Here is a 23,912-nt window from a genome sequence, read left to right as displayed (position 1 = left end):
GCTCTAGGTATTCGTCTGGCCCACTCAGCACTTGGGCTTAGCCCGGTGTTTGGGCCCTATTATCCTTGAGGCATGGCCATGATCGAGGCCTATTTAACCCGGTGTAATTCTATTAATTTAGTCCATGTCCTTAAATTAATGACCAATTTTGGATAGAGATCTAGACCATTACTGGCCATGATCTATTATGCAGAAATCTGGTCAATCTTGCCTCACCTCCTGCTAGCCAGAATACCTGTGATTTAATAGAAAACAAAAGAAGACATTGGGGGCATTCGTTAAGGCCGAGGACTCTCCGATGCCTAAGTCATGATATGGACTTGTAGGAGTAGTAGAAGAATCTAGTGTTGTATGCGTACCTTTCTCCACAGGCGAAGTCCTTATTTATAGCCTTTTAGGGGTGGTGTCGTATATTACAATGACTCTTTATGGTCGATGCATGTTGCAGAAGATATCTTCCTCTGAACATGTCGTGATTGATTTCCCAAGATTCCCGGGGAATATCTCGAAAGATAATCCTATCCTATCTTAATATACTGCAAGTGAATTTCTATCCCGAGACTGAGGTCAGTATCCGAGGCCGACTTTCAAAGTTGGCTCCCGAGGTCGAGGTCGAGGCTGACCTACAAGGCCCATGCTAGTACTCGAGGGCGAGGTCGGGGTGATTTTTTAGCACTCAACAAATCCAGTCTTCGAGTCTATTCTGTGATGCCTCGTGTGAAAGAGGTTGGGAGGCTGAGAGGTCGGACGGAGTAGAGTGAGTGGGCTCGTAGGATCGATAAGTCGATTGTTTAGTGATAGATCACGTACAGTAGAATTAATAGGATAAACTTTTATTCCCTTCAACTGATAGAAATCTCAATCGTTCCCATAGTAGTAGGCCGAGCACTTAGTAATAGAACTTTCTTCCCTTATACTAAAGGAAGTCCTCATAGTCGATCATAAGGTCGGATAGTAGAGAATTGAAAGAAATTCTCCTCCCCTGACCTAGGGAGCTTCTTTCATAGTAGAATTCACAGTGGATGACTTTCTTCCCTTGCACTAAGGGAAGCCCTCGTAGTCAATCATGTAGTTCGAGTAACGTTGCCAATTAATGGTCCGACCTCTTCTTTAAAGGTCGGACGACTGGTTAAGAACTATTTTTTTCTTGTACTAAATAAAGTTCTCAGTACACCGTATAATTTGAATAGTCGAGAAATCATTTAAAAGAATTTTCTTCCGCTAACCTGGGAAAGTTCTTTTATTATAAAAGTCCACAAAGTAGTAGAAAACATAATAGTAGAATCATGAGCACATTTTTTTCCTTTTAAAAAGGGAAGTCGCTCTTAGTCGAGTAGGTCGATCAGTCGACACGCTTCTTAGTATCTAATGTCGAGGTATGCTAGACTCGATCTTATTCGTCCTCTTTCTTTCTTTTAGCGTTAACGGCAGAGGGCTCTCATTCTTCCATTCGCTTCATATCCTTAGCTAAGTTATTTCCTTCTTAAGTAGCTCTTCGTGAACTAAAGAACTCATCAGCATTGGAATATTTTTTTAGCTCAGTTAAGTAAGTCAGCGAGGGTAGTCAAGGGATTTTTACCAATAGAGAAAATGAGCTTTCCTCATTTAAGGCCGACTACCATAGCGGACAGATCTATCTAGTCGGAATAATCGTCGACCTGGACAGCTTTACCGTTGAAACAGATGATGTAGTCCTTCAGCAGCTCGTCTTCTATTTGGATAACGGTCAGGAGATGAGTTGCTTGCTTTCTCCTATCTTTTGCATCGATGAACTGGGTGATAAAGGCTTTGTCGAGTTGTGTGAAGGAGTTAATGGATCTCGGCTTCAGTTGCTTATACAATTTTCGTGTAGTTCCCAACAAAGTTAGGGAGAAGGCTCAACACATAACTGAGCTCGACGCATTGTGTAGCTCAATCCATGCCTTTAGCGATTCTAAATGCTCGGTCGGTTCGCCAGACCCAGAGTAGGGGGCGATTTGCGACATTCAGAATTTGGGCGGGATTTGGGCTCCCATAATATCGTCGGTAATATAGAGGCTCAGTCTCCTCCAGCATAACCTTGACGGAGGTCGGTATTTGGGTGCGGTAGGCTTGGCGGATATCGTCGATCTAACCTCGCAGTTCTTTTAGTTCTGTTTTGTAAGGGCCTTTGTTCTTAACTACCACCTCGGGAGCCTTTCCACTGTTCTTCTTCTCCAACGTGTGACGCAAGTCAAAGTCGGTGGACGTAGCGGTTCCCGAGATATGAGAGGTCACATGGCTTGGCTACCCGGGATGTTGCTTGGTTCTCTATGAGTCGACTGGTGCTTGAGGTGGTGTAAAGACCTCGGTGGCTGCTTGTGCATCTATCCCCTGGTCGGGAAGTAGGTTTGGTCTCTCTAAAATTTGCATTATCCGGTTAATATTACCGGTCAATGCTTCGACTTAATGTTCTAGAGAGATGAGCCAACCTCCTCGGTTTCAGAACCGCTACACAGGGCCTGCAAGCATAGAATCGGCCTGGAGCTGGGAAGGCGGATCTCCTTGGTTTGCGAATTGTTCCGTTGGTGCAAGAGCAATTGCAGTAATTGTGGCCACAACTCTCTTTCTTCCTTTCTCCATTGTGGTTTTCTGGTAAAGTAGGATCGGCCTCGATATCATTCCCATAGATGGTGCAAAACTGTAGGAGCTGACTCGGTAATCTTTGAGTCCCTGGAGCTGAAACTTAGCTCTCGGCAACCATTAATTCCTCTGAACCAAATTCTAATCCGACGAATTGTTCTCCATTCTGCTAGGTAATGACTTCAACAGAGTTTAAATCAATTGAATCTCACAGACGTATATGGCAATGCCTCTTGGATGGTGATTGCGTATTACGGAAGATATCTTCCTCTGGACGTGTTGTTATTGATTTCCCGAGATCTTCAGGGAATACTCGGAGGATAATCCTATCCTATCTTGATATATTGTAAGTGTATTTGAATTTCGAGGTGGTGGTCTATCCAAGGCCGTGGCCGAGTTAGGCCGAGGTTGGTAACTGAGGCCGATGTAGATATCCAAGGTCGACCTCCAAAGTTGGTAAGTCAGTACATCTGGTCAGTCCATTTTTACCCATAATAAGTACAATGTTGGAAAGAGAAATACAAGATATAACCAAAAATTCAAAAGATCAAGCTCATGCTCCGGGCTTGATACGCCCTAGCATCACCTGCAGCGTAAACAAACGTGCATAAGCCTCCTACGAAGCTCAGTAGAGTGTGTGTGTGTGTGCGCGCGCGCGTGCGCAATACATATGACAATAATACAGATATTAGAGTACGCGGAAAATGATGGGGGAGCTAAGCTGTCAAGTCTATGAATGTTGCTAGCTATACCAAGGTTATACAATGTAAGGCCTACGTGGCTGAGTGTCATGTGCTAGAGATGCAACGCAAACATGTCAAACCTCAACTATTCCACGTATTGGAACAGTTCTTAACTGGAAACATCACCAGGGTCTAGTACACTCCGACATTGGATGACGCGCATTGCACGCATGACCAAGTGAGTGGAAAAGACCTCACTATCCGCCTCGTTAGTGATATGCCAATGCCCACCCGGCTTGCCAATAACAGACCCATTTCACGCTTGTCAGACTCAACCTAATTTATAGTTCCCTACACCCAGGCAAATAAGGTCACACTCCTTCCAACCGACCCCGACACAGTGGGAGACGCAACCTACTGGTATTTGGCACTCAGGCGTTCATGTTATCCACTCGGTCTCGACGTTAGAGCATCCTACTAGTAACACAAGATTATGGACTTTCACCGAAGGACATCCATAGCGCCCAAGTGTTAAAACATATTTCCGATATCCAACCACGCCAGCCACAGTATGTCTGTGGTGGCCACAAACCCGATGTTGCTAAGGTATGAAGTCAATCGTGACATACAGAATGCAAAATGTATGAGTCATACTAACCAAGTCATGCACCAAACATGTGCATACCGCACGATCATGTGGGGCAACCTAATCTCATATGAGGTCCCTTAAGTATCTCAAGGCGAAAGACGTATGCTATGATCAATCATCATCCATAACAAGCATACAAATGATGCATATAGGCATTTGAATGGGCATGGTATCCATTACACTAAGCATGTTACGAGAGGGTCCTATCAGGCTAGCTATACTAGCATGTTATCAAACATATAATGTGATAATCGGCCTTAATTGGCGCAGTTTATACAAAGAGTGGGACCTGAATGGCAGGCCCTATAGTAATGTAAAGGTCTATGTGGCGTAGCCCATGTTAGACTAACATCAGCTCCTCATGTAGCCTGTACAGTAACAAGGTCTAGTACTAGATGTAAGGCATGGATAAAAATACTTAGCCAAGGCAGGACCCTCTTGGGATGGCCTGAATAGGCACCTGCGTATGTAACATGCATGCCTAGGCTACTAATCTAGTGGGCACATGGCCCACTGATGATATCCCAAAACAATCATATTATCAACCGCGTCACTATATTTACTTTAATAGGATAATCTACACCATCCAAACATTGTCGGTGTAAATCAACGGTTATAAGTCATCAGTTTACTCCCTAGGATGTGATCATGTGCTTGTGGCCCATCCGAGACTCGGGATTTCATCCTTGTCAGGCGAAGTATACATTTCAATGGGCTGATTACAACCATTGTGTCAAACATTAAATACATACACTAATTAGAGATATTAAAATTGATTTAGTAATTGAACTCAAACTCCTATAAATATATTATGCATGGTTATCTTTGGATTACAGGGATTCTGAATCTAGGGTGCCAAACATAGCTAGGGGATTCCAAATCCAGGGGATTCAAATCCAAAGAGTTCCCGATCTAGGGATTTCCATATCCAAGGGATTCCAAATCCAAAAGGGGGGGGGGGGGGGGGGGGGTAATTGTGGGGGTCCACCCGAGGTAAGGATCAACCTGATATTTGGGCCCATCACCTAAAATGATAGGGGAAAACAAATGGACATCACAGATGAAACACATCCAACAAGGTGGGTCCTATTGGGACCTCAGCAGCTACAACAAGGGGGCAGCACCCGTAGCCCCACAGTTCCCTAGGGTACGGCCTACCTGGGGTTCAGATCTACCTAATTTTTGGCCCCTGGGCCTAATATGGCCTGGTAAAAAGGATGGACGGTTTGGATAAACCAAATACATTATGGTGGGTCCCACCAAATCTCGCCCAACAAGGCTTCCGCCTCCACATATGCTGGGAAGCAGCACCCTGACGCCCAGCCCTTTTTTGTTGTTGTTTTTTATTTTTTCTTTGATTTCCTACCCAAGTGGGGCCCATTTGAAGGATTCAATCCGTCCATCGGATTGGCCGGCTCATGAGGGGTTCAATGAGCCCTAACTTGGGCAAATTTTGATGCCCGGAAACATCACAGTGAGCCTTAAAAGGTTTCGATAGCAGACGTCGTTTCTTGCAATGCAGCCCACCTGAGATTTGGATCTTCATTTTCGGCCCATGGCCTAAAATAATCTAGGGAAACAAATGGACGGTGTGGATTAAACAAATACAGCATGGTGGGTCCCACGAGTGGGGACCCCACTCCCCACATCCATGCATGGATGAGGTTCCCACCATTCCTCTCGGTGTGGTCCACCTGAGATGTGGATCGACCTCAAATTTGTTCCCTAGCCCCTGAATGATATGGCGAAGCATATGAACGGCATGGATTAAACATATACATCATGGTGGGTCCCATGGATGGGGCCACCCCCAACACCCAAACTGGGCAGCGTCAACAAGGACGTTGGACGGCAGCGTCCAGCGGACTATGCGGTCGAGCTCATGGGAACTTCCCATGAGGTCGAGCTGCGTGGGCCCCACCGTGATGCGTGTCGAACATCTACCCCATCAGTCAAATGAACCATTACATGATGGGCCTAGGGCTTAAAACTCAAGTCAATCCACGACTTGTGTGGGCCACACCACATACAGAAGTTGAGAGGGGCTACCCTCCATTAAAACATTCATAATCATTTGTTGGGCCCACCGAGATGTGGTTCACAAATCCAAACCATTCATTATGTGTGTCCCACTTGGATGAGGGGTCAGACCAAGTTTCAGACGCTTCCAAATTTCAGGTGGGCCCCACAAAGTGCCTTTATATGTTTTAGGCATATCTTCACATGATTTTAGATGGTATGGCCCACCTAATTTCCGTATACGGCTGATTTTTGGGATATCCCATAATTTAAAGGGGACCCATCAAATGCATGGTGTTAATGTTCGACACACATCACAATGGGGCCCACAACTCGACCTCATGGGAAGTTCCCATGAGCTCGACTGCATAGAACCTTTTCCCTATATATATATATATATATATAAAATATTTTTATTCTTTTTGCTAGGTTGGGTCCGCACGTGAACAATCTAATCCATCCATTAGGTTAGCCAAATCGGGGCGGTCCCAATGAGCTTTGGATTAATCTAATATTTGTGTTTTTCCACCATTCAGATCTATGTGAACCTAATCAGCGAGTTGGATGGAAATAAATACCACAGTGGGCCACACAAGTTGGCCCACACTGTGACAGCATGTGCCCATGCCATCCAACGGCATGGCCCACTTGTGGGCCCCACAAAACCCATAAATCTAAGAGAAGAAAGGAAAGAAAGAAATGGAATGAAGAAAAGGGAGGTCTTAGTGATCGGGTGGGGCCCCGCCACTATTGGGCCCTCCATACCCATCTATATATACATCAAGGTAGGTCCCACCCCTGTGGGTCCACCAAAAATAAAATAACACAAGGGGGCTTCACCCTCCTTTGCACTCACGGCGAAGATGAACAGTTGGATCGGTTCAGATCGGCAATCAAACGGTCCACCAAGTTTCCCTACTTCTCCCTAAGCTCCCTCTCTCTAATTCCCTCTCAATCTCTCTCTTTTCTCTCAAGCCGTCTCTCTAATCTCTTTTCTTCTCACTCTCTCTTGCTAGGAAAGATGGCGGAAATGAGAGAGGTTTGGGAATTTGTGGTAGAAATTTTGGGATAGAGAGGGAAGAAGGAAAAGAAAGAAGGATGGGATGGGGAGAAGGAAAGAAAGAAAGGGATGGGGTGGTATGAGAGAGGGCATGGAGAGGTATGATGTGGATTGATTTGAAGGGAAAGAGAGCATGGGATGCTTTGACTTGTGTGAGGTGAGGGGATGGGTGGTAGGGGCATTCTAGGATTAGTAGGGATGGAGGTGTCCTTCATAGGGGTATCCTTGGTCATTTGGTTAATGATAGTTGTGGAGGGTATAGTTGAGGGGAAGTTTAGGGTTTTAGGATCCTTACTCTTGCTCCAGTGGTAGACTCTTAGGAGTTTCAATAGTCGGTCAAGGGTTCGAGTATCCATAGGTGGTGAAATCCCACTACGGCGTGAGTGTGTTGGGGTGTGTACGCATGTTTAAAAATAATAATAATAAATAAATAAATAAATAAAGTTTAGGGTTTTAGGAAAAATTACTTTTAGAGATCCCTTGCTAGATTCTCTAGGTGGGCCTCATGCCACATGTACGCAGCACGGCTTGCCTTGATTCGCGTGCACATAGGCATCTTTTACACCAGGTATCACAATAGAGCGTGTCGTGCAACATTGGAATCGCAGCGCACGTGCGGTCGCTAGAGTACAAGCCTCAGGTCGTTGCGGTAATAAAATAGGGTCGCGATCAAAACTCGTCGATCTGGTCTGCCCAAAACATATCGGTGCCAAAATTGAAGCGTACAGTCGATTAATCAAGGTAGGGTCTCACAAACCTTATTTTTAGGAAATTGTGGGAAAGAAAACTTTTTTTTCATGTTTATTTTTAAATAAGATTTTCTTAGAAAATTTGAAGCATGTTTCATTGTTTGGTCAAATAAAAAAAGTACTAGTGGTTATTAGCATGTGCCAGATTAATATGTGACCCATACGGAATGCTTGAAGATAGAGACTATGTCACTTGTGGGTGCATAAGCTTAATGGTGTCACACACGACATGACAGTGCTGGAAGTTGTATGATGGCACATGTGACACAAGCAACTCATTAGAACATTTGACACATGTGAGCACTTGAGGGTAGATGGTGGCACATGTGCACATAGGCACATTGAAACATGGGACATGTTGTCACATGTAGCACATATAGAGCGATTGACGATGGAAAATGGCACATGTGGGCACTTTGGACATGTGGGGCACAAGCGAAGATGAATGGTGGCACATATATCACACAACAAATGATGGACAATGGAAATTTGGCACATATAGCACAAGCGAGGCACTTGTACATGTTGGGCCCAAGCAATGTTTGAAGTATCAACATTGCTATAAGTTTCAGTAGCCGAGGATACTGAAACAATATCAATATCACCGATAACCAGAAATGTCAGGAAATATTGAGGAATGTGGGGAAAATGGTGGAAGTTTTTTAGTGAAACTTCAATAGATGCTAAAATACACATATTTGCATATTTAGGAGAAAAAAAAATTGCAAAAACAATGCATACATAATAAGTTTCCATTTAATGGGGGCCTAAAAGCATGTGTTGTCATAAGAAATTTGTCCAACTATCATCCATCCCATCTATCCATCCAACAATCTCATCTATCCATCTAGCCATCCCATCCCATCTATCCATCCAACCATCCAAACATCCATTGATATTCCAGAATATTAACAACACATGATATTCTGTCGAGAAATCGTCAACAACTGGAAAGGAAATGAAAGATTGTGGTGTCAATATTCCCCATGTTGCAATAACAATGATATCGTGATATTATTAATATTATCATCAACAAATTGAACATTGCATGCAAACATGCGCCCAAAAAACATTTGAAATAGAATTTATTTATTTTTTTTTTAATAAACAGATTTTTGGCAATATCAATATATTGGGAATATCATCAAAATATCACCAATACACTAGCGATACAAGCGACATCTGGAATTTACACAATTGAAAATATTGGTGTGCGCCTTCTCCATTTGTTCAAGATGATAGTCTTCTCCGTTTGTTATAGAAGATGAGGTATGTACAAGCAAGTACTACCGCCTATGGTCACTTAAGTGATTAGGGATGGGGCTCTTCTCGAGTCGAATGATGGATTGGTGTTGAGTTGTACTCTTGGCAGAGCATCATCACCTATATTTTTGCCAATTTTAGGGGTGCCGGTTGAACTGGTGCATATGAATAATCTGCATATTGTAGGTCATACGATTATCTAGGATAGTCTCTTTACGGCATGGTCGAGCTTTATGCTAAGTGCCTCAACCATTGCCTATAGTCTAATGGTCCAATCTGATCAGTACAAAGCACACGTAGTCAATCCCGTAGGTGACTCGTGTGCCTTTAGTGACTGAACTAAAAAGATGAGATTGAGTGACACCACTTTAATGTGCAATGGCAATGGTCATGAGTGATGCGGCCAATTGCATGCACAGTCAGGAAAGTGGCTTAGTCAGTTCTGAATGGCTGATGTTTGTAGGGATGATCTTATGACAGCAACATTGATCCTATAAATTAAGTACGCAATTGTGATACTTATTCGCCTGAGTTTTTATCAAGTTTCATTGAATCTTTTTGCAAACTATGATCCTGTAAATAATAAATATATATAAATACTATAGTTTTACAAAGTTCAAACTTTTGTTTGTAAAACGAAGTTCATTTGATAAGTTGGATAGTGCATACATGTGTTAAATGCTAACTCCAGATCAAGAGTCCATTCATCTAGTGTAGTCATAGCATTCAAGGGCAGGCATGACAGAGCTTGGGGTGTTGTGTGCCAGCAGGATGGTAACTTAGTAAACTCAGACCCAGTTAGAGACGATGTAAAGAGTAACTCAGAGTCATTATATGTGAGACACCTTGATCTTTGTAACTAATATTTGCTACCCCTATGGGGCCAAGTGGGAACTGTTGGACTTGGGCCACATGGGCCCACTTTGTACAACCCTTAGTGAGTTAGTTTCCATGTCTTACTTGGCAAGGCTTCCATAAGGAGCCATACACCTTTCCTTTCTAGGAAAAATTCATATGGCCTCCTTAAGGAGCAATTTCCTCTTTCGGTAAGTCTCTTAGACCAACTCTGAACTCTTTTGTTCCCTACCTATATATATGCACAAGGAGAATTGGGTGTAATGTAGAAACCTTCTCTATGAGAGAGAGTGAGAGAATAAAAGGAGAAGAAAGAGGGAAAGGAGTAGCCAATTTTCAGGCGATCTTGTCCGTTGATGAAGGCCATTCTCCATTCATTTGCCATTTACGCTGGTAGATCTAAAGGGTGAAGAATTTCTTTCCTTCTTGTCGTGGCTGGATTGTGGATCATCGGATCGCTTCAACACTTCGGATTTGCTTTGTGGTCCGATTCTCGAATTGTCGTAGTTGCACAAATTCCTGTTTGATTACTCTTTGTTCTGAGTGTTGCACCCAACAAAATCCTAATCATCAAATTATCTTTATTGTACTATTGCAACCCAATTAAATGTCAACTATTGATTGTAAATGTCCATCTCAACACATGGATAGGATTACTGAAGATGAGATACTAGGTCATGGTACATCCATCTCATGATGGACCATTAGATAGGATCACTTCAACACTTCGGCTTTGCTTTGTGGTCCGATTCTCAAATCATTGTAGTTGCACAAATTCCTGGTTTGATTCCACTTTGTTCTGCGTGCCATACCCAACAAAATCTCCATCAACAAATGATCTTAATTGTCCAATTGCAACCCCGTTAAATGTCAACTATTGATTATAAATGCCCACCTTCAACACATGGATAGGATCATTGAAGATGAGATATTAGGTCATGGTCCATCTCATGATGGGGCCCACTAGATCAGCAGTTCATGTTATGGAAAGCTGGGCTCCACCTGTACCGCTGCTGGGTCCAACAAAAAATGTTTCTCTCAAGCAAGCATATATGGATATGTAAACCATGTACTAGGTTTGGGAATTTAAAAATCAGAAAGAAATGTGCTTAATCATCATGGTAGAAGGATTGCATTCAAGTGAGAAGTGGAAAACTCAACAAACATGGAAGATATTGGTAGATCTTGAAGAAATCTAGTAACAGAAGTCCATGAGGATATGTAATAAGAAATATATTCGAGGGACATTAGAAAACTGCTTCAGTAAGCTCAACAATTACAAATTCATATTGGGTTAGAAACAAGAACTTTGCAAATTGATTTTTTTTTTCTATGTGCGTATTGGATACAGAATCTATGAGCAAGATGAGGATACCAACCAATGTTATAGAATGAAAAAAAAAAAAAAAAGCTTTTCAGAGCTGTTTTGCTTACTAATGAACCAACAAACAAGAAGGATGCTAGAAAACATGCATGTTAGAACATACCTGAATGCAAAAGTATGGTCTCATTTTTGCCTTCTCATTTGAAACTGAACAGTGATATACTTTCCACCAGCCGGATTGCTGAAAAAGGTCATAAATATTTGGTGTGACCTCCTGCATAATGAAATTTGTACATGTCATAAGCCTTATCAATCATTGAACAGACTCGCAAGGGGCCCAATGATCCATCATATGGAAAAGGAAAGTAATCAGACCTGGAAACAAATAAGATCTGGTGAATGCTGTTGAATAAGGTCACCAATTGCTTCCATCCTCTTGTGTAATTCCATGTCTTCTCGGAACCAAACATTATAACTCAAAATTTTCAATGTACTTGGACCAGAAGAGGCATTTGTATCCCCTGACATATGTCCATTTTAGTTTTACAGAATCACAACTAGCAAGGCCCATACTCATATAAATTTAGCAACATCAACTAACTCCAACACCCAGAACCAGTTAAGCTTTAACCAGCAACAAGCCAGCTACTTTTACCAATTTGTCAATAGCTACATGACCTTCATCAATAAACCCTACGTAACTATGAGCCCAGATGCTTTAGGAAGGTACCATTCCAGCATTTTATTATCAAGTACTAAATCTTTTGTGTAAAATCCGTCTCCCATGCCCATCCATGGAGCAAACACAACATATCTGGTTATGATTGATATATATTGTCATTAAGAACACAAGTTTTTCACCCAGGAAGTTATTTCATTATATTTTTTTTTTAAAGGCTAAAAACATATAACCTGTTGCACATTTCTCCTTTTTCACATCACGTTGTTACTACCTTAGAGCTTATTTCATCTCACAATGCAAGTTCTGAAGATGCATTTTTCCCTTCATCTCTGATATTGAAATATTATAATACTTGTGTAGCATTACAAAAGATTATCCTTCACTAGTCATTCCTCATTCTACTATTGCCAAGATTGGAAACCATAGATTCTACGCCAAACAATGAAAAAGGAAAAGGGCTTTCCTTTGATGTGATAATTTGTGTTGTTTGGATAGTAAAGGAAAAGGTGGACTCCACCAAGCAATCATTACACTTTTTCATATATTGGATTCTTGGCACAAGAACCTAAGTGAGTGTTGTGAGAGGAATATGAGATTTCCACTTCTTATCCAAACAAGAACTCAAAATTGGACTCCATGTTTCATTAGTTCTCATGGAAGTTTTCATTATATATATATATATATATATGAAGAGGTGTGAAGTCTGTGCCACAAAGACACTGCACTATTTTTTTAATTGTGCTGTGCCAACACATGTCCAAGTGCCTGATACTCTAGACATTGGTCATATCGAAAACTTTATCTTTTCATTTTTCGGATACTTCTTTACATCTCCTACAACAATACACATCGTACAACCCACTTTTTATGCCTTCTAAGTTGTTTTTCTCCACTTTTTCTCTTGAAATAGTTGCTATTTTCAAGGGTAAAATGCTTGTAGACTCAATCTAGAGACATTCCATCTTATATTCCTACTAACGTGATTTCAATTACGGATAGACAAGTATTCTTATCCACCGATTATTTAATGCTAGAAGTCATCCTGCTATTGATGTGGGCATTTCCATCTCCAAAGCAGGATCCACAGCTGAATTTAAAGCTATGAAACAATTAGCTTGCAAATCAAAATTGGAAATGGTTCAATTCACAGAGTTAGAACTTAGAAGCCTTTTCTTGTAAAAAATAAAAAAGGGCCAAAGGTTTTAACCTGTAAACAGTTGTAGGTGATCGGTTCGTATAAATAATTAAACATTAAGTTTGTCATTGTTGTTGTTCTTGTTGTTGTTTATTCTTTGGACTCTTTTGTATATAAAATTATAAATATTTAAAATATGCTATTAAATATAAAATTTATTATTTTAACATTTGTACAAGCAATAGTTACTTCACAATTCAAACAATTCGAACTCAAGCTTGCAGTTCATAGCTTGATACTTGCCAAAGTATGCCTGTTCATTGAAGTAGGTTCATCTAGTTCATATTCCGAGTCACTCAATTAGAAATATGGGTTCATTCAAAGTCAATGAATTAATTCAATGCTCTAATGCAATACAATTTGATTCAATCCGACATGTGACATGCAACATGAAACATAACAGTTTTTGCATGAAAAAGTAAAAGAAAATGAAAAAGGTGATTACGATGATTTTACAGTAATCGAGTAAGAAGGACGGATAGTCCATGAGACCATCAGCACGTAAACCCGTGAGACTTGCACTTTATGATCAACTTCATTAATCCAATTGCACCACAATGGATGGCTCATGGTATGAAAATCAGACTAAATCCAAGAGTTTTCTGCCTTCTCAGTCCCAAATCCCAACGCATAATGAAGCAGGTCAAATTTCTCCCATTTGATCTTGATCCTTAAAGGTGCAGTACCCTTTGAACTACACCAATCTCTCAATACTATGGAAAATTTTGTCATTGAGGTTTACTATTGGTATTTCCTTTGTCGAAGAGTGGTTCTCCATCAACATTGTCAACCTTCAAGGTGGGCTAAGGGAAAACCCAAAAATATGCCTCCAAAATTCCATTTGTAGACTTTTAACATCAGCTTCTTTGGCTTCCCTATCTCACGCCTTGTGCCTGTTCTCAAAGTTCATTCTCCGATATTTCTTCTTCTAGAATTTTAACATGAGAAAGCTTCTTCACACTATCAATCTTCCCAGGCAATGAAAATGTAGGGTGAAGTTCTCTCTAGCCTTCTTAAATGAAATATGTATTCTCTTCCATCTCATATGTAGTTTTCGATCATACAGCCATGGTTATCCATGAAGAATGTAACGATGATCCATTGGATTGACAATGCACCATGTATCATCAAGTAGTAGTTTCTAATGGTATAGGACATCAGACAATGTCAGCTAAAGAAAAGAAAAAAAAAAAAAAAAACCCTGTCACTTTATAGCCTCCTCAAAGATGTAGTTCTCACAACTAGCTCCATCAACCACTACGCTACCTATGATTACTCATACCATACTAAATTAGTGCTAAGAAAATCACCTCATTAATCAACATCATTTGCTACCATACCTAACCAAAACCAATTTCATGTAGATCTAATTGCAGGATCTTGATGATCAATTAAATTCGCATAAACCAAATATTTGACATTGTTGTCAATTAATCTCATGTAGATCAAACCATAGGATCAACTAATCAAGTTATTGAGGACATAACTTTTTTCTTTTTGAAAGATAACAGCAATTTATTAAAAGTTCACGAGAAGCAAGGAAAAATACAACGAAGGAGAGAACCAAAACTACTCAGAAAATAGGGCCAGCCGGCACTTCTTTAACATACATCACCCAATCAGACACCAGGCCCTCAACTCTAACAATGACCTCTAATTGTCCTCTCGCGTTCATTACGAAAACAATGCCCATTTCTGAACCCAAATGGCCTAGAAGACATCCATGATAATCAACCTCCACACTACTTTACCACCTCTACTAACACCACCATATCATGCCCAAAGGAAATCTTCTATTAACTCTGGCATCACCCAAGTAGTGTTAAAGAAGGATAGGAAGTGATTCCACCCTCTAACAACAAACTGACAATGAATGAAGAGATGGTTAATCATCTCCTCATTTTCCATGCACATCAAGCAAACATTGGGGAGAACTAAAGCCCTACTCTAAAGATTGTCAACTGGTAAAATTCTTTTCCTACCTACGAGCCAAACGAACACCACAATCCGAGGAGGGGCACCATAAAAGCTATGGTGAAAAGGGTGAGACATGGAAGGGCCGGAAGACATTTCAGGAAACACACTGCATGAGGATTTGACAAAGAATTTTCCATATTGATTTCTACCCAAAAAAATTTGATCCTCTGAGTGAAGTTAGGCTTAATGTTCTTTAGGAAGTCCAACAAACCAAAAACCTCAGTTATCTCCTCGTCCATCATGTTCCTACGGAAAGGAGGAGACTGCAGAATCGTCACTCCATCGAATGCATAACAATCCACACAACAATGAAGTAGTTGGAAGCCAAACGAGCGACTCTAGGTAACAAATCTCAATCCTGAAGCGCCTTATCTCCACACAATTTGTCAACCCAGAAGCGAATGCAATTTACGCTACCAAGAGAGAACAAAATACCTCTACGCACTGTATGCTCCGTGGCCGCTATTGCTTTCAAAACTCCATAGAGAGAAGAAAACCTCATGAACCAGCGTTCCCCTAAGTGTCATATTTAGAAGCAATTATCTCCCTCCATCTGCCACCCTCTTCTGACCAAAATCTCAAGATCCACTTACTTTTCGCCCCAATCCACTCCCTTCACTTTTGGCCACACCCCAATATGTCTAGCATATAGTTTAAAAGGTCATAATCAACATGATATCCGTATGCCTTTCTGATATCCAACTTACAGACTAACCTGCTCTTTTTCTTCTTATACCTAGTATCAATGCATTCATGAGCTTTAAGAGCGTTGTCCAGAATCTATCTACCTACCACAAAAGTGCCTTGGTTCGAAAGGACCTCCCTGAATCTCGAGGCAAGGGTTTTAGCCGATATCTTGTAGGGATCCCCAAAGAGGCCAATCGGTCAAAAGTCTATCAATTACTCTATTCCTTCCGCTTTAGGAATCAGCGCAATAAATGAGGCCGCCAGCTCTTTAGATAAACAACTCCGCTCTGAGAATTCCACAACAAAATCCATGAGATCTTTCTTCATTAAATGGTAGAACTTCTAGAAGAAGGCTATTGGAAAGCAATAGTGACCCGAAGACTTATCCTCGCAAATAAAATCTAACGCCACTTTCGCTTCTTCCTCCGAGAAAGGTCTTTGAGAGATGTTGCATCCTCAGCAAATAGCCTATGAAATTGGTGATTATCCAGTCTTAGTCATCCCCACTTCTCATCAAAAAGCAACTTTTGGTAGAAAGAAACTATAGAATCACAAACCTTGATCTTGTTTGTAGTATTGGCTCCACACAACTTATCAACCCAAAAGCGAATGCAATTTCCACTACCAAGAGAGAACAAAATACCTCTACGCACTATATGCTCCATGGCCGCTATTGCTTTCAAAACTCCCAAAGCTCCATAGAGAGAAGAAAACCTCATGAACCAGCGTTCCCTTGAGTGTCATATTTAGAAGCAATTATCTCCCTCCATCTGCCACCCTCTTCTGACCAAAATCTCAAGTCCACTTACTTTTCGCCCCAATCCACTCCCTTCAGGTAGGCCCTGATCCACTCCCTTCACTTTTGGCCACACCCCAATATGTCTAGCATATAGTTTAAAAGGTCATAATCAACATGATATCCGTATGCCTTTCTGATATCCAACTTACAGACTAACCTGCTCTTTTTCTTCTTGTACCTGGTATCAATGCATTCATGAGCTATAAGAGCGTTGTCCAGAATCTATCTACCTGCCACAAAATGCCTTGGTTCGAAAGGACCTCCCTGAATCTCGAGGCAAGGGTTTTAGCCGATATCTTGTAGGGATCCCCAATGAGGCCAATCGGTCAGAAGTCTATCAACTACTCTATTCCTTCCGCTTTAGGAATCAGCGCAATAAATGAGGCCGCCAACTCTTTAGATAAACAACTCCGCTCTGAGAATTCCACAACAAAATCCATGAGATCTTTCTTCGTAATATGGTAGAACTTTTGGAAGAAGGCTATTGGAAAGCCATAGTGACCCGAAGCCTTATCCTCGCAAATAAAATCTAACGCCGCTTTCGCTTCTTCCTCCGAGAAAGGTCTTTTGAGAGATGTTGCATCCTCAGCAAATAGCCTATGAAATTGGTGATTATCCAGTCTCGGTCATCCCCACTTCTCATCAAAAAGCAACTTTTGGTAGAAAGAAACTATAGAATCACAAATCTTGTTCTTGTTTGTAGTATTGGCTCCACACAACTTATCAACCTAGAAGCGAATGCAATTTCCACTACCAAGAGAGAACAAAATACCTCTACGCTAAAGCTGGGCAGAAAGGGACCGATCTGGCAGATCCGACCCGATCCGCCCCGAACAGATCCGAACCGAAGGCCATGATCGGGTCGGAACGAGGTGGGCCAGCAAGATCCGACCGTTAATCAAATCGATTTCAGATCAATGGTCAACCCGAACCGACCCGATCCGGAATCCGATCCGAATGGATCCGATCCAATTCGATTTGATTCGATCCGCACAATGTTTGTTTACCATTGTTTCTTGTAATGTTGTCCACTTGAGATTGGGATATACCTCGTTTCTTTTCTTTTTTTAATACCATAAAATGAAAAAATAGATGGACGGCATGGATGAAGTAAATACATCATGGTGGGGCCCACAGAGCACTAAGTTACCATCATTTAAGTAGTGTGATGCAGAGTACCCAATCAACTTCTCTCACACGTCTCGAGGTTCCTCGAGCAGAGCTCCCTGACGACGAGAGAGCCCATCACGTACTTGCTTGGGATGTTAGGTGGGTCCCATCGTGATGTTTGTGATAAATCCACACCGTCCATCCATTTTGGGAGCTCATTTTAATACATGCTGCCAAAAATGAAGTATAATCCAAGACTCAAGTGGCCCCTATGAGAGGAAACAGTGTAGATTCAATGACTACCTTTGTTTTCTCTCTCGTCCAGTACACTTGAACTTTGGATCCACCTATTTTTTGATATCATGGCCTAAAATGAGCCCTCATAACTGATGGACGGTGTGGATTTCTTACAAATATCACTATGGGCCCACATAGCATAAAATCCATGTCCCAGGGAAAAACCTTGGGACACAGATCGGCAGGTGTACTACGTAACAGCGGACATGGTTTGGCGGGTTGCCATCAGCAAGTTTTGTGGGTCCCATCATGAGGTATTTGTTATATCTAAACCATCCATCCACTTCGCAGGCTCGTCTTAAGGCTTGACCTGAAAAATAAGATAGATCTAAAGATCTAGTGGACCACACAGCAAAAAGCAGTGGGATTGAACGTCTACCATTGAAACTTTTAATGTCAAGAATATTCGATCCGAACCTTATATAACCCGATCTGACTCATTTTTTCAGACCGAGTCGGACTCGGTTCGGATCAGGACAACACTACAACAGTCCGGATCGAGTAAATGGACCCGGACTAGGTCTCGGATAGGCTCGAGTTCAGGTCAGGTGTTAAAAACTTCGGACATGGTCGAGTTGGGCCCAATCCGGTCCAACTCGACTCGATGCCCACCTCTACTCTACGCACTATATGCTCCGTGGCCGCTATTGCTTTCAAAACTCCCAAAGCTCCATAGAGAGAAGAAAACCTCATGAACCAACGTTCCCCTGAGTGTCATATTTAGAAGCAATTATCTCCCTCCATCTGCCACCCTCTTCTGACCAAAATCTCAAGATCCACTTACTTTTCGCCCCAATCCACTCCCTTCACGTAGGCCCTGATCCACTCCCTTCACTTTTGGCCACACCCCAATATGTCTAGCATATAGTTTAAAAGGTCATAATCAACATGATATTCGTATGCCTTTCTGATATCCAACTTACAAACTAACCTGCTCTTTTTCTTCTTGTACCTGGTATCAATGCATTCATGAGATATAAGAGCGTTGTCCAGAATCTGTCTACCTGCCACAAAAGTGCCTTGGTTCGAAAGGACCTCCCTGAATCTCGAGGCAAGGGTTTTAGCCAATATCTTGTAGGGATCCCCAATGAGGCCAATCGGTCAGAAGTCTATCAACTACTCTATTCCTTCCACTTTAGGAATCAGCGCAATAAATGAGGCCGCCAGCTCTTTAGATAAACAACTCCGCTTTGAGAATTCCACAACAAAATCCATGAGATCTTTCTTCGTAATATGGTAGAACATCTGGAAGAAGGCTATTGGAAAGCCATAGTGACCCGAAGCCTTATCCTCGCAAATAAAATCTAACGCCGCTTTCGCTTCTTCCTCCGAGAAAGGTCTTTTGAGAGATGTTGCATCCTCAACAAATAGCCTACGAAATTGGTGATTATCCAATCTCGGTCATCCCCACTTCTCATCAAAAAGCAACTTTTGGTAGAAAGAAACTATAGAATCACAAATCTTGTTCTTGTTTGTAGTATTGGCTCTATCAACGACCAGACTGGATATAGTATCCCCCCCATAATAAAATAAAATAAAATAAAACTGGAAATGATCTTGGTTACCCCACCACCTCCAAATTTCTCAAATGAAAAATGGACTACGTTAAAGTCCCCTACAACACACCATGAGGTTGGCCATCTCTACCTGACGTTGTCAAGTTCTTCCCAAAACTAATCCCACAAATTGTATGAGCAAGGGCCATAAATGGTAGTAAAGACCCACTACAAACCTGAAGAAATTTCCTATAGAAGGAAAAAAAAATTTAAAAAAAAAAAAAAAAAACTAGAAAAGGAATTGATTTGTCCCCAAACCTGAGACTTCCACACAACCAAAATTCCCCCTGCTGCTTCCACAACATCAACAACTACGCAATCAGAATTTTTAATCCCCCATATAGAATCAAGCATACCTCTTCATCGACTGCAACTTGGATTCTTGTATGGCAATGGTGTCAACCTTCAATTTTGTGTACATTTTCTTAACCTGGGCCCTGAGGCCCTCCTCGTTGCACTCCCCAGGCCTCTAACATTATAGGTTAGGATGGTCATTGATCACCCCCTTTGCCCAATCTCACCCTCTTGGCTCCGCTTGCTCTATTCACAAAGTCATAATTGATGGTGCACTCCAAATTTAACAACTCCCTCCAACCTCTGGGGGATCTCCTTGGTTTCGCAATATGATTGTCTTACATACCTTAAGCAGCCTTAACCCAAACAAATTGAAAGAAATCATAGACATCTTCATCTTGGGTCCTGTAAGACATCCCCACTAGTCCTCGCACCCTCTCTAAGACATCCTATGTCCATCTAAATTGCTCCTCAGAGATCGGAAAGGACCTCCCATGAGCCTCGCATGTTGCCACATCAGAGTCGATCATAGATAGGGTTGTGGCCTTTGCACATTTTTTCATCACACAGCAAGGTTATGGCCAAAGCTTCTTCCAGAAGATCATCTTCACTAAAATCCACTTCTGACAAGAGTTCCCCTACCTCCAGTTCATCTACTGCAAGAGAAATTATTGCTGACATGGCAACTACTTCGCTCCCTATAACTTCCTTACTTACAATGGCAAGATCCGTCTCAATGCCACCCTATGATGAGCTCTCAGTAGGAAAATCGACATTAGAAACTTCGGAGACCCTGGAATCAAGTGACTGGATCGCATTGTCCTTCGACTCGAACCATGCATTCCTCAAAGAATCAAGGGAACGTAAATGAAATCAGGGTAAAATATAAGGAGAGCTCTCACACATGAGAGATAATGACATAAATGAATGGGACTTAAGTAAGTGGACACGTGAGAGGACTGGAGTCATGTGTGAAGACATCGGAGAAACCTTCTCTCATGTGACGCATATGGGTCCTCTATCCTCCCTAAGAGGGCTCTCCTTCGGACACGTGTCCACTACAAAACCACAAAATTCAAAAAGTTGCTTCGATGTTTGGCTCAGCAATTCAGGCTCAATCTCTTCGCGACACGTGGCCTGAGAGCCAGTCACTTCAAAACTTAGGTGTAAGATTGGGAGAGGCTTGGAAACTGAATCTCCCTCAAAGAGCAGGTTCGGGTGAGAGTAAGGAGAAACTACTCTCACGACACACCCCCGTTGCTACCTGTCGCTCCCAAGTATCCAACTGCACCACCTACCACTTCTCCCCTAATCGCGTTCTCACACGATGTCGGCCTAGCAAAATGTGCTCCTCGAGAGTCTAACGTCTGTGCATCTTCATGTGTGTCTCGTCAGAATTCATGGCTAACTGGAGCTCTCTCCATGGAGCTGTTGGTTGGAAGATTGGCTTTACTAAGCCTTATGACCGTACACACACCATAAAGAGAAAGGGAATACTAAAGCTATCTGTATTGAATTGTCTAACTACTTGCTTGCTTTCAACGTGCAACACCACAGCCCTTTATATAGAGATTTGCTACCGTGTAAAAAGACCAAAATGCCCTCATTCTAGAGAAGTATATGTGAGACAGGGGCATTTATATTAACTACTGTTTACAAAAAATAAAAAATATATATTAAATGAACCTATTTCCAAGCATTAGAAAACCAACGGCCTCCATTCTTAGCTATCAAGAAATGCATCTGGATGAATTTGGACAAATTTGAAAAATACCAGGGAGAATGGATGGAACTGGATGAATATGGACCGTCTGGAAGGTCGGTTTGGTTTGGACATTCCAACAGGAGCATCATCACCGCCTGAGCGTGCCCCTCCTTGGAGCTCATCCCGACGAATGCAAATCCCCTATAAGCCACCATGAACGTATCCTAGTGCAAGAAAACATCCAATATTGCTCCAACCCTCTCGAACACTAGAGAAATTTATCGGCACACCCAGCCCTCTAGGAAATCCTTCTACGAAAAGTGTTTGATATTTTGACAAGCACCAACCCCCACCCCCACCCCACGCTACCAACAATCTCCGACTCTTGACCATCATCTCGAGTTCCTCCAACTCTCGTCGGCAATCCCCTCTCCCTCGATACCCCAACAGAACCCCCTTTTCCTTTCCCGGAACTATCACTGAGTGTCGCAGGCTAATTATTATGATGATTGCTTCTTCTGGTGCCATCTTCTCTTAACTTCTTCTTTTGCCACCAATAATGTTCATCCGAAATCTTTTTTGACAAAAAGAATCAAACTTGAGCACATAACGTGATCCATTAACAAATTGAATATAGGGTACGACTGCAATCATTATGGTCAGAGCCTCATCTAAGCCCACAATTGTGATTCATGAATAATAAATAGTTAATGACTATACATAACATTTCCAGTGCATACCTCTGATTAAGGTTAGCCATTAGCATCACACCAACCATATTTAGTTTCTAATTAACGTCACATAACCGACATACCAGATATCATGTGAACCATCACACCACAATAAGAAATAGTTCATAACATGTATTGAGCATCACACCCAAAAAGTTTTAAAAATCACTCTTTTTTTGGGGGAAAAAAGAGTTGTCCCGTTTCTTTCTTTCTTTCTCAGTATTCATATTTATAAGTTACATCCGAGCATGCAGTATGTACCATAGGCCCCACTGGTAGGGGTTCAAGGACCACAAGGACATTGTCCATTCCCTCTCAAATAATTTCTTTCATATGAAACCTTAAAAGACAGATGAGATATTGAAGAATTGACTCCCCTGCATGTGCCAATGTGGCACATGTGTGCAATATCGAGGCTGCTCATTTGATGGCACCTACAATGTCCCTGCCTTGGCCCAAGAAACAAGCCAGTCTACTACTCGTCATATGCATGTCACCCACCTGACAAGTGGACCTTCTTGATTTTCAAGGCCGCTCATGTTCGTTGAGGCATGGATCTGACAAATTGCCTCTAATGACTCATTGCCCAAAATTCACCACATCACTCCCCAAGAAAATATCGGAAACAAGAAAAGCATAACCCAAACCATAAACGGTAGAAGACTAACCTGAGACGGACACCGCCTTCTTCGCTGATTTCCAGCTGCAATGTTCCCCCGATTCCTTTTGATCGTTGCCATCATCATCAGGGACAATCTCGGCCCCTGATTGACTTTTCCTTTTGCACCGCTGTAAAGGAAGGAAAACGGAACCAATTGAAGCATCCAAATCATCATCATCGTCGTCGGCAGAAACCAAACCCAATCCATGGTAGAGAGGAGAGGCTCTGGTGTTGCAAATTTCGCACTTGGTGTTGTTAAAGGTGTTGGAGAAGGTGCAGGCTTTGCAGGACCACCGCAAAGGAGAGAGACACATCTGGCAGGCTGATTTCTGGGTGGGAGGGTTGAGGTACGTGCATTTTGAGCATTCCCATGCGGAAGCAGATGATGAAGATGTCATTCTTGTAATTATTGTCTGATGGCGGTATTGGAAACCTAAGGACCTGATCTTTCTCTTTGTGGGGCTTTTTGTGATGATGCCAATACACGAAGGAGGAGAGTGCAGGAGGCGAAGGGTATGACTTGTAAGGCAGGATAGTCTCATTTTTAAAAGGAGTCGAAGGGGCGCTGGGTATGCACATAACCTCAAAGGTAATTTTGATACTCTCGCGTAGCGTGATACTTGATGTGCAGTCGCCAAGATATTGTAAACATTACATGTAAATAAGTCAAAACTAAACCGTCCAAAGCGCGTGTACCAACTTACATGCATCGTAAACTGTTAAAAAAAACGTAACTTAAGCCGATTAATGGATATTCAGCGGATGTTTCAAATAAATAACAGGGATTTTTCCGTATAGCTGCCAACTTTTCCGTCTCGGACCAAACCATGCATACCTTTCAAATTTTTCTTTTAAGCTGCCTCCCTGTTACATTGTTGGACACATAGACGATCTGCGTTTTGCGCGTTGTACCTACATACGTAACTTTGTATTTTCAAAATAATGAATTCACCGTTACGGTCTAGCTTGGTTTTGACCCACCGTTTCCTGTCACGTGGCTCACTTCAATTTTGAT

The 23,912-nt window shown here is 41.9% G+C and overlaps 1 protein-coding gene across 1 annotated transcript in view; it reads right to left on the bottom strand.

Annotated features, from left to right (window-relative positions):
- Positions 1 to 23,455, bottom strand: part of LOC131221211 (uncharacterized) — a 55,648-nt gene extending 32,193 nt beyond the window's left edge. The window contains exons 1-3 of the mRNA XM_058216395.1: positions 22,905 to 23,455; positions 11,579 to 11,724; positions 11,367 to 11,477 (exon numbers count right to left, since the gene is read on the bottom strand). Coding sequence (XP_058072378.1) covers positions 11,367 to 11,477; positions 11,579 to 11,724; positions 22,905 to 23,439 — 792 coding nt within the window. The 5' untranslated portion in view covers positions 23,440 to 23,455. The remainder of the gene's footprint in view (positions 1 to 11,366; positions 11,478 to 11,578; positions 11,725 to 22,904) is intronic.
- Positions 23,456 to 23,912: the final 457 nt, after the last annotated feature.

The sequence above is a fragment of the Magnolia sinica genome, chromosome 12 (assembly GCF_029962835.1).
Source record: "Magnolia sinica isolate HGM2019 chromosome 12, MsV1, whole genome shotgun sequence".
Taxonomy (NCBI): domain Eukaryota; kingdom Viridiplantae; phylum Streptophyta; class Magnoliopsida; order Magnoliales; family Magnoliaceae; genus Magnolia; species Magnolia sinica.
Note: the sequence above shows the minus strand (reverse complement) of the source record. Positions and strands in the feature narration are given on the sequence as shown.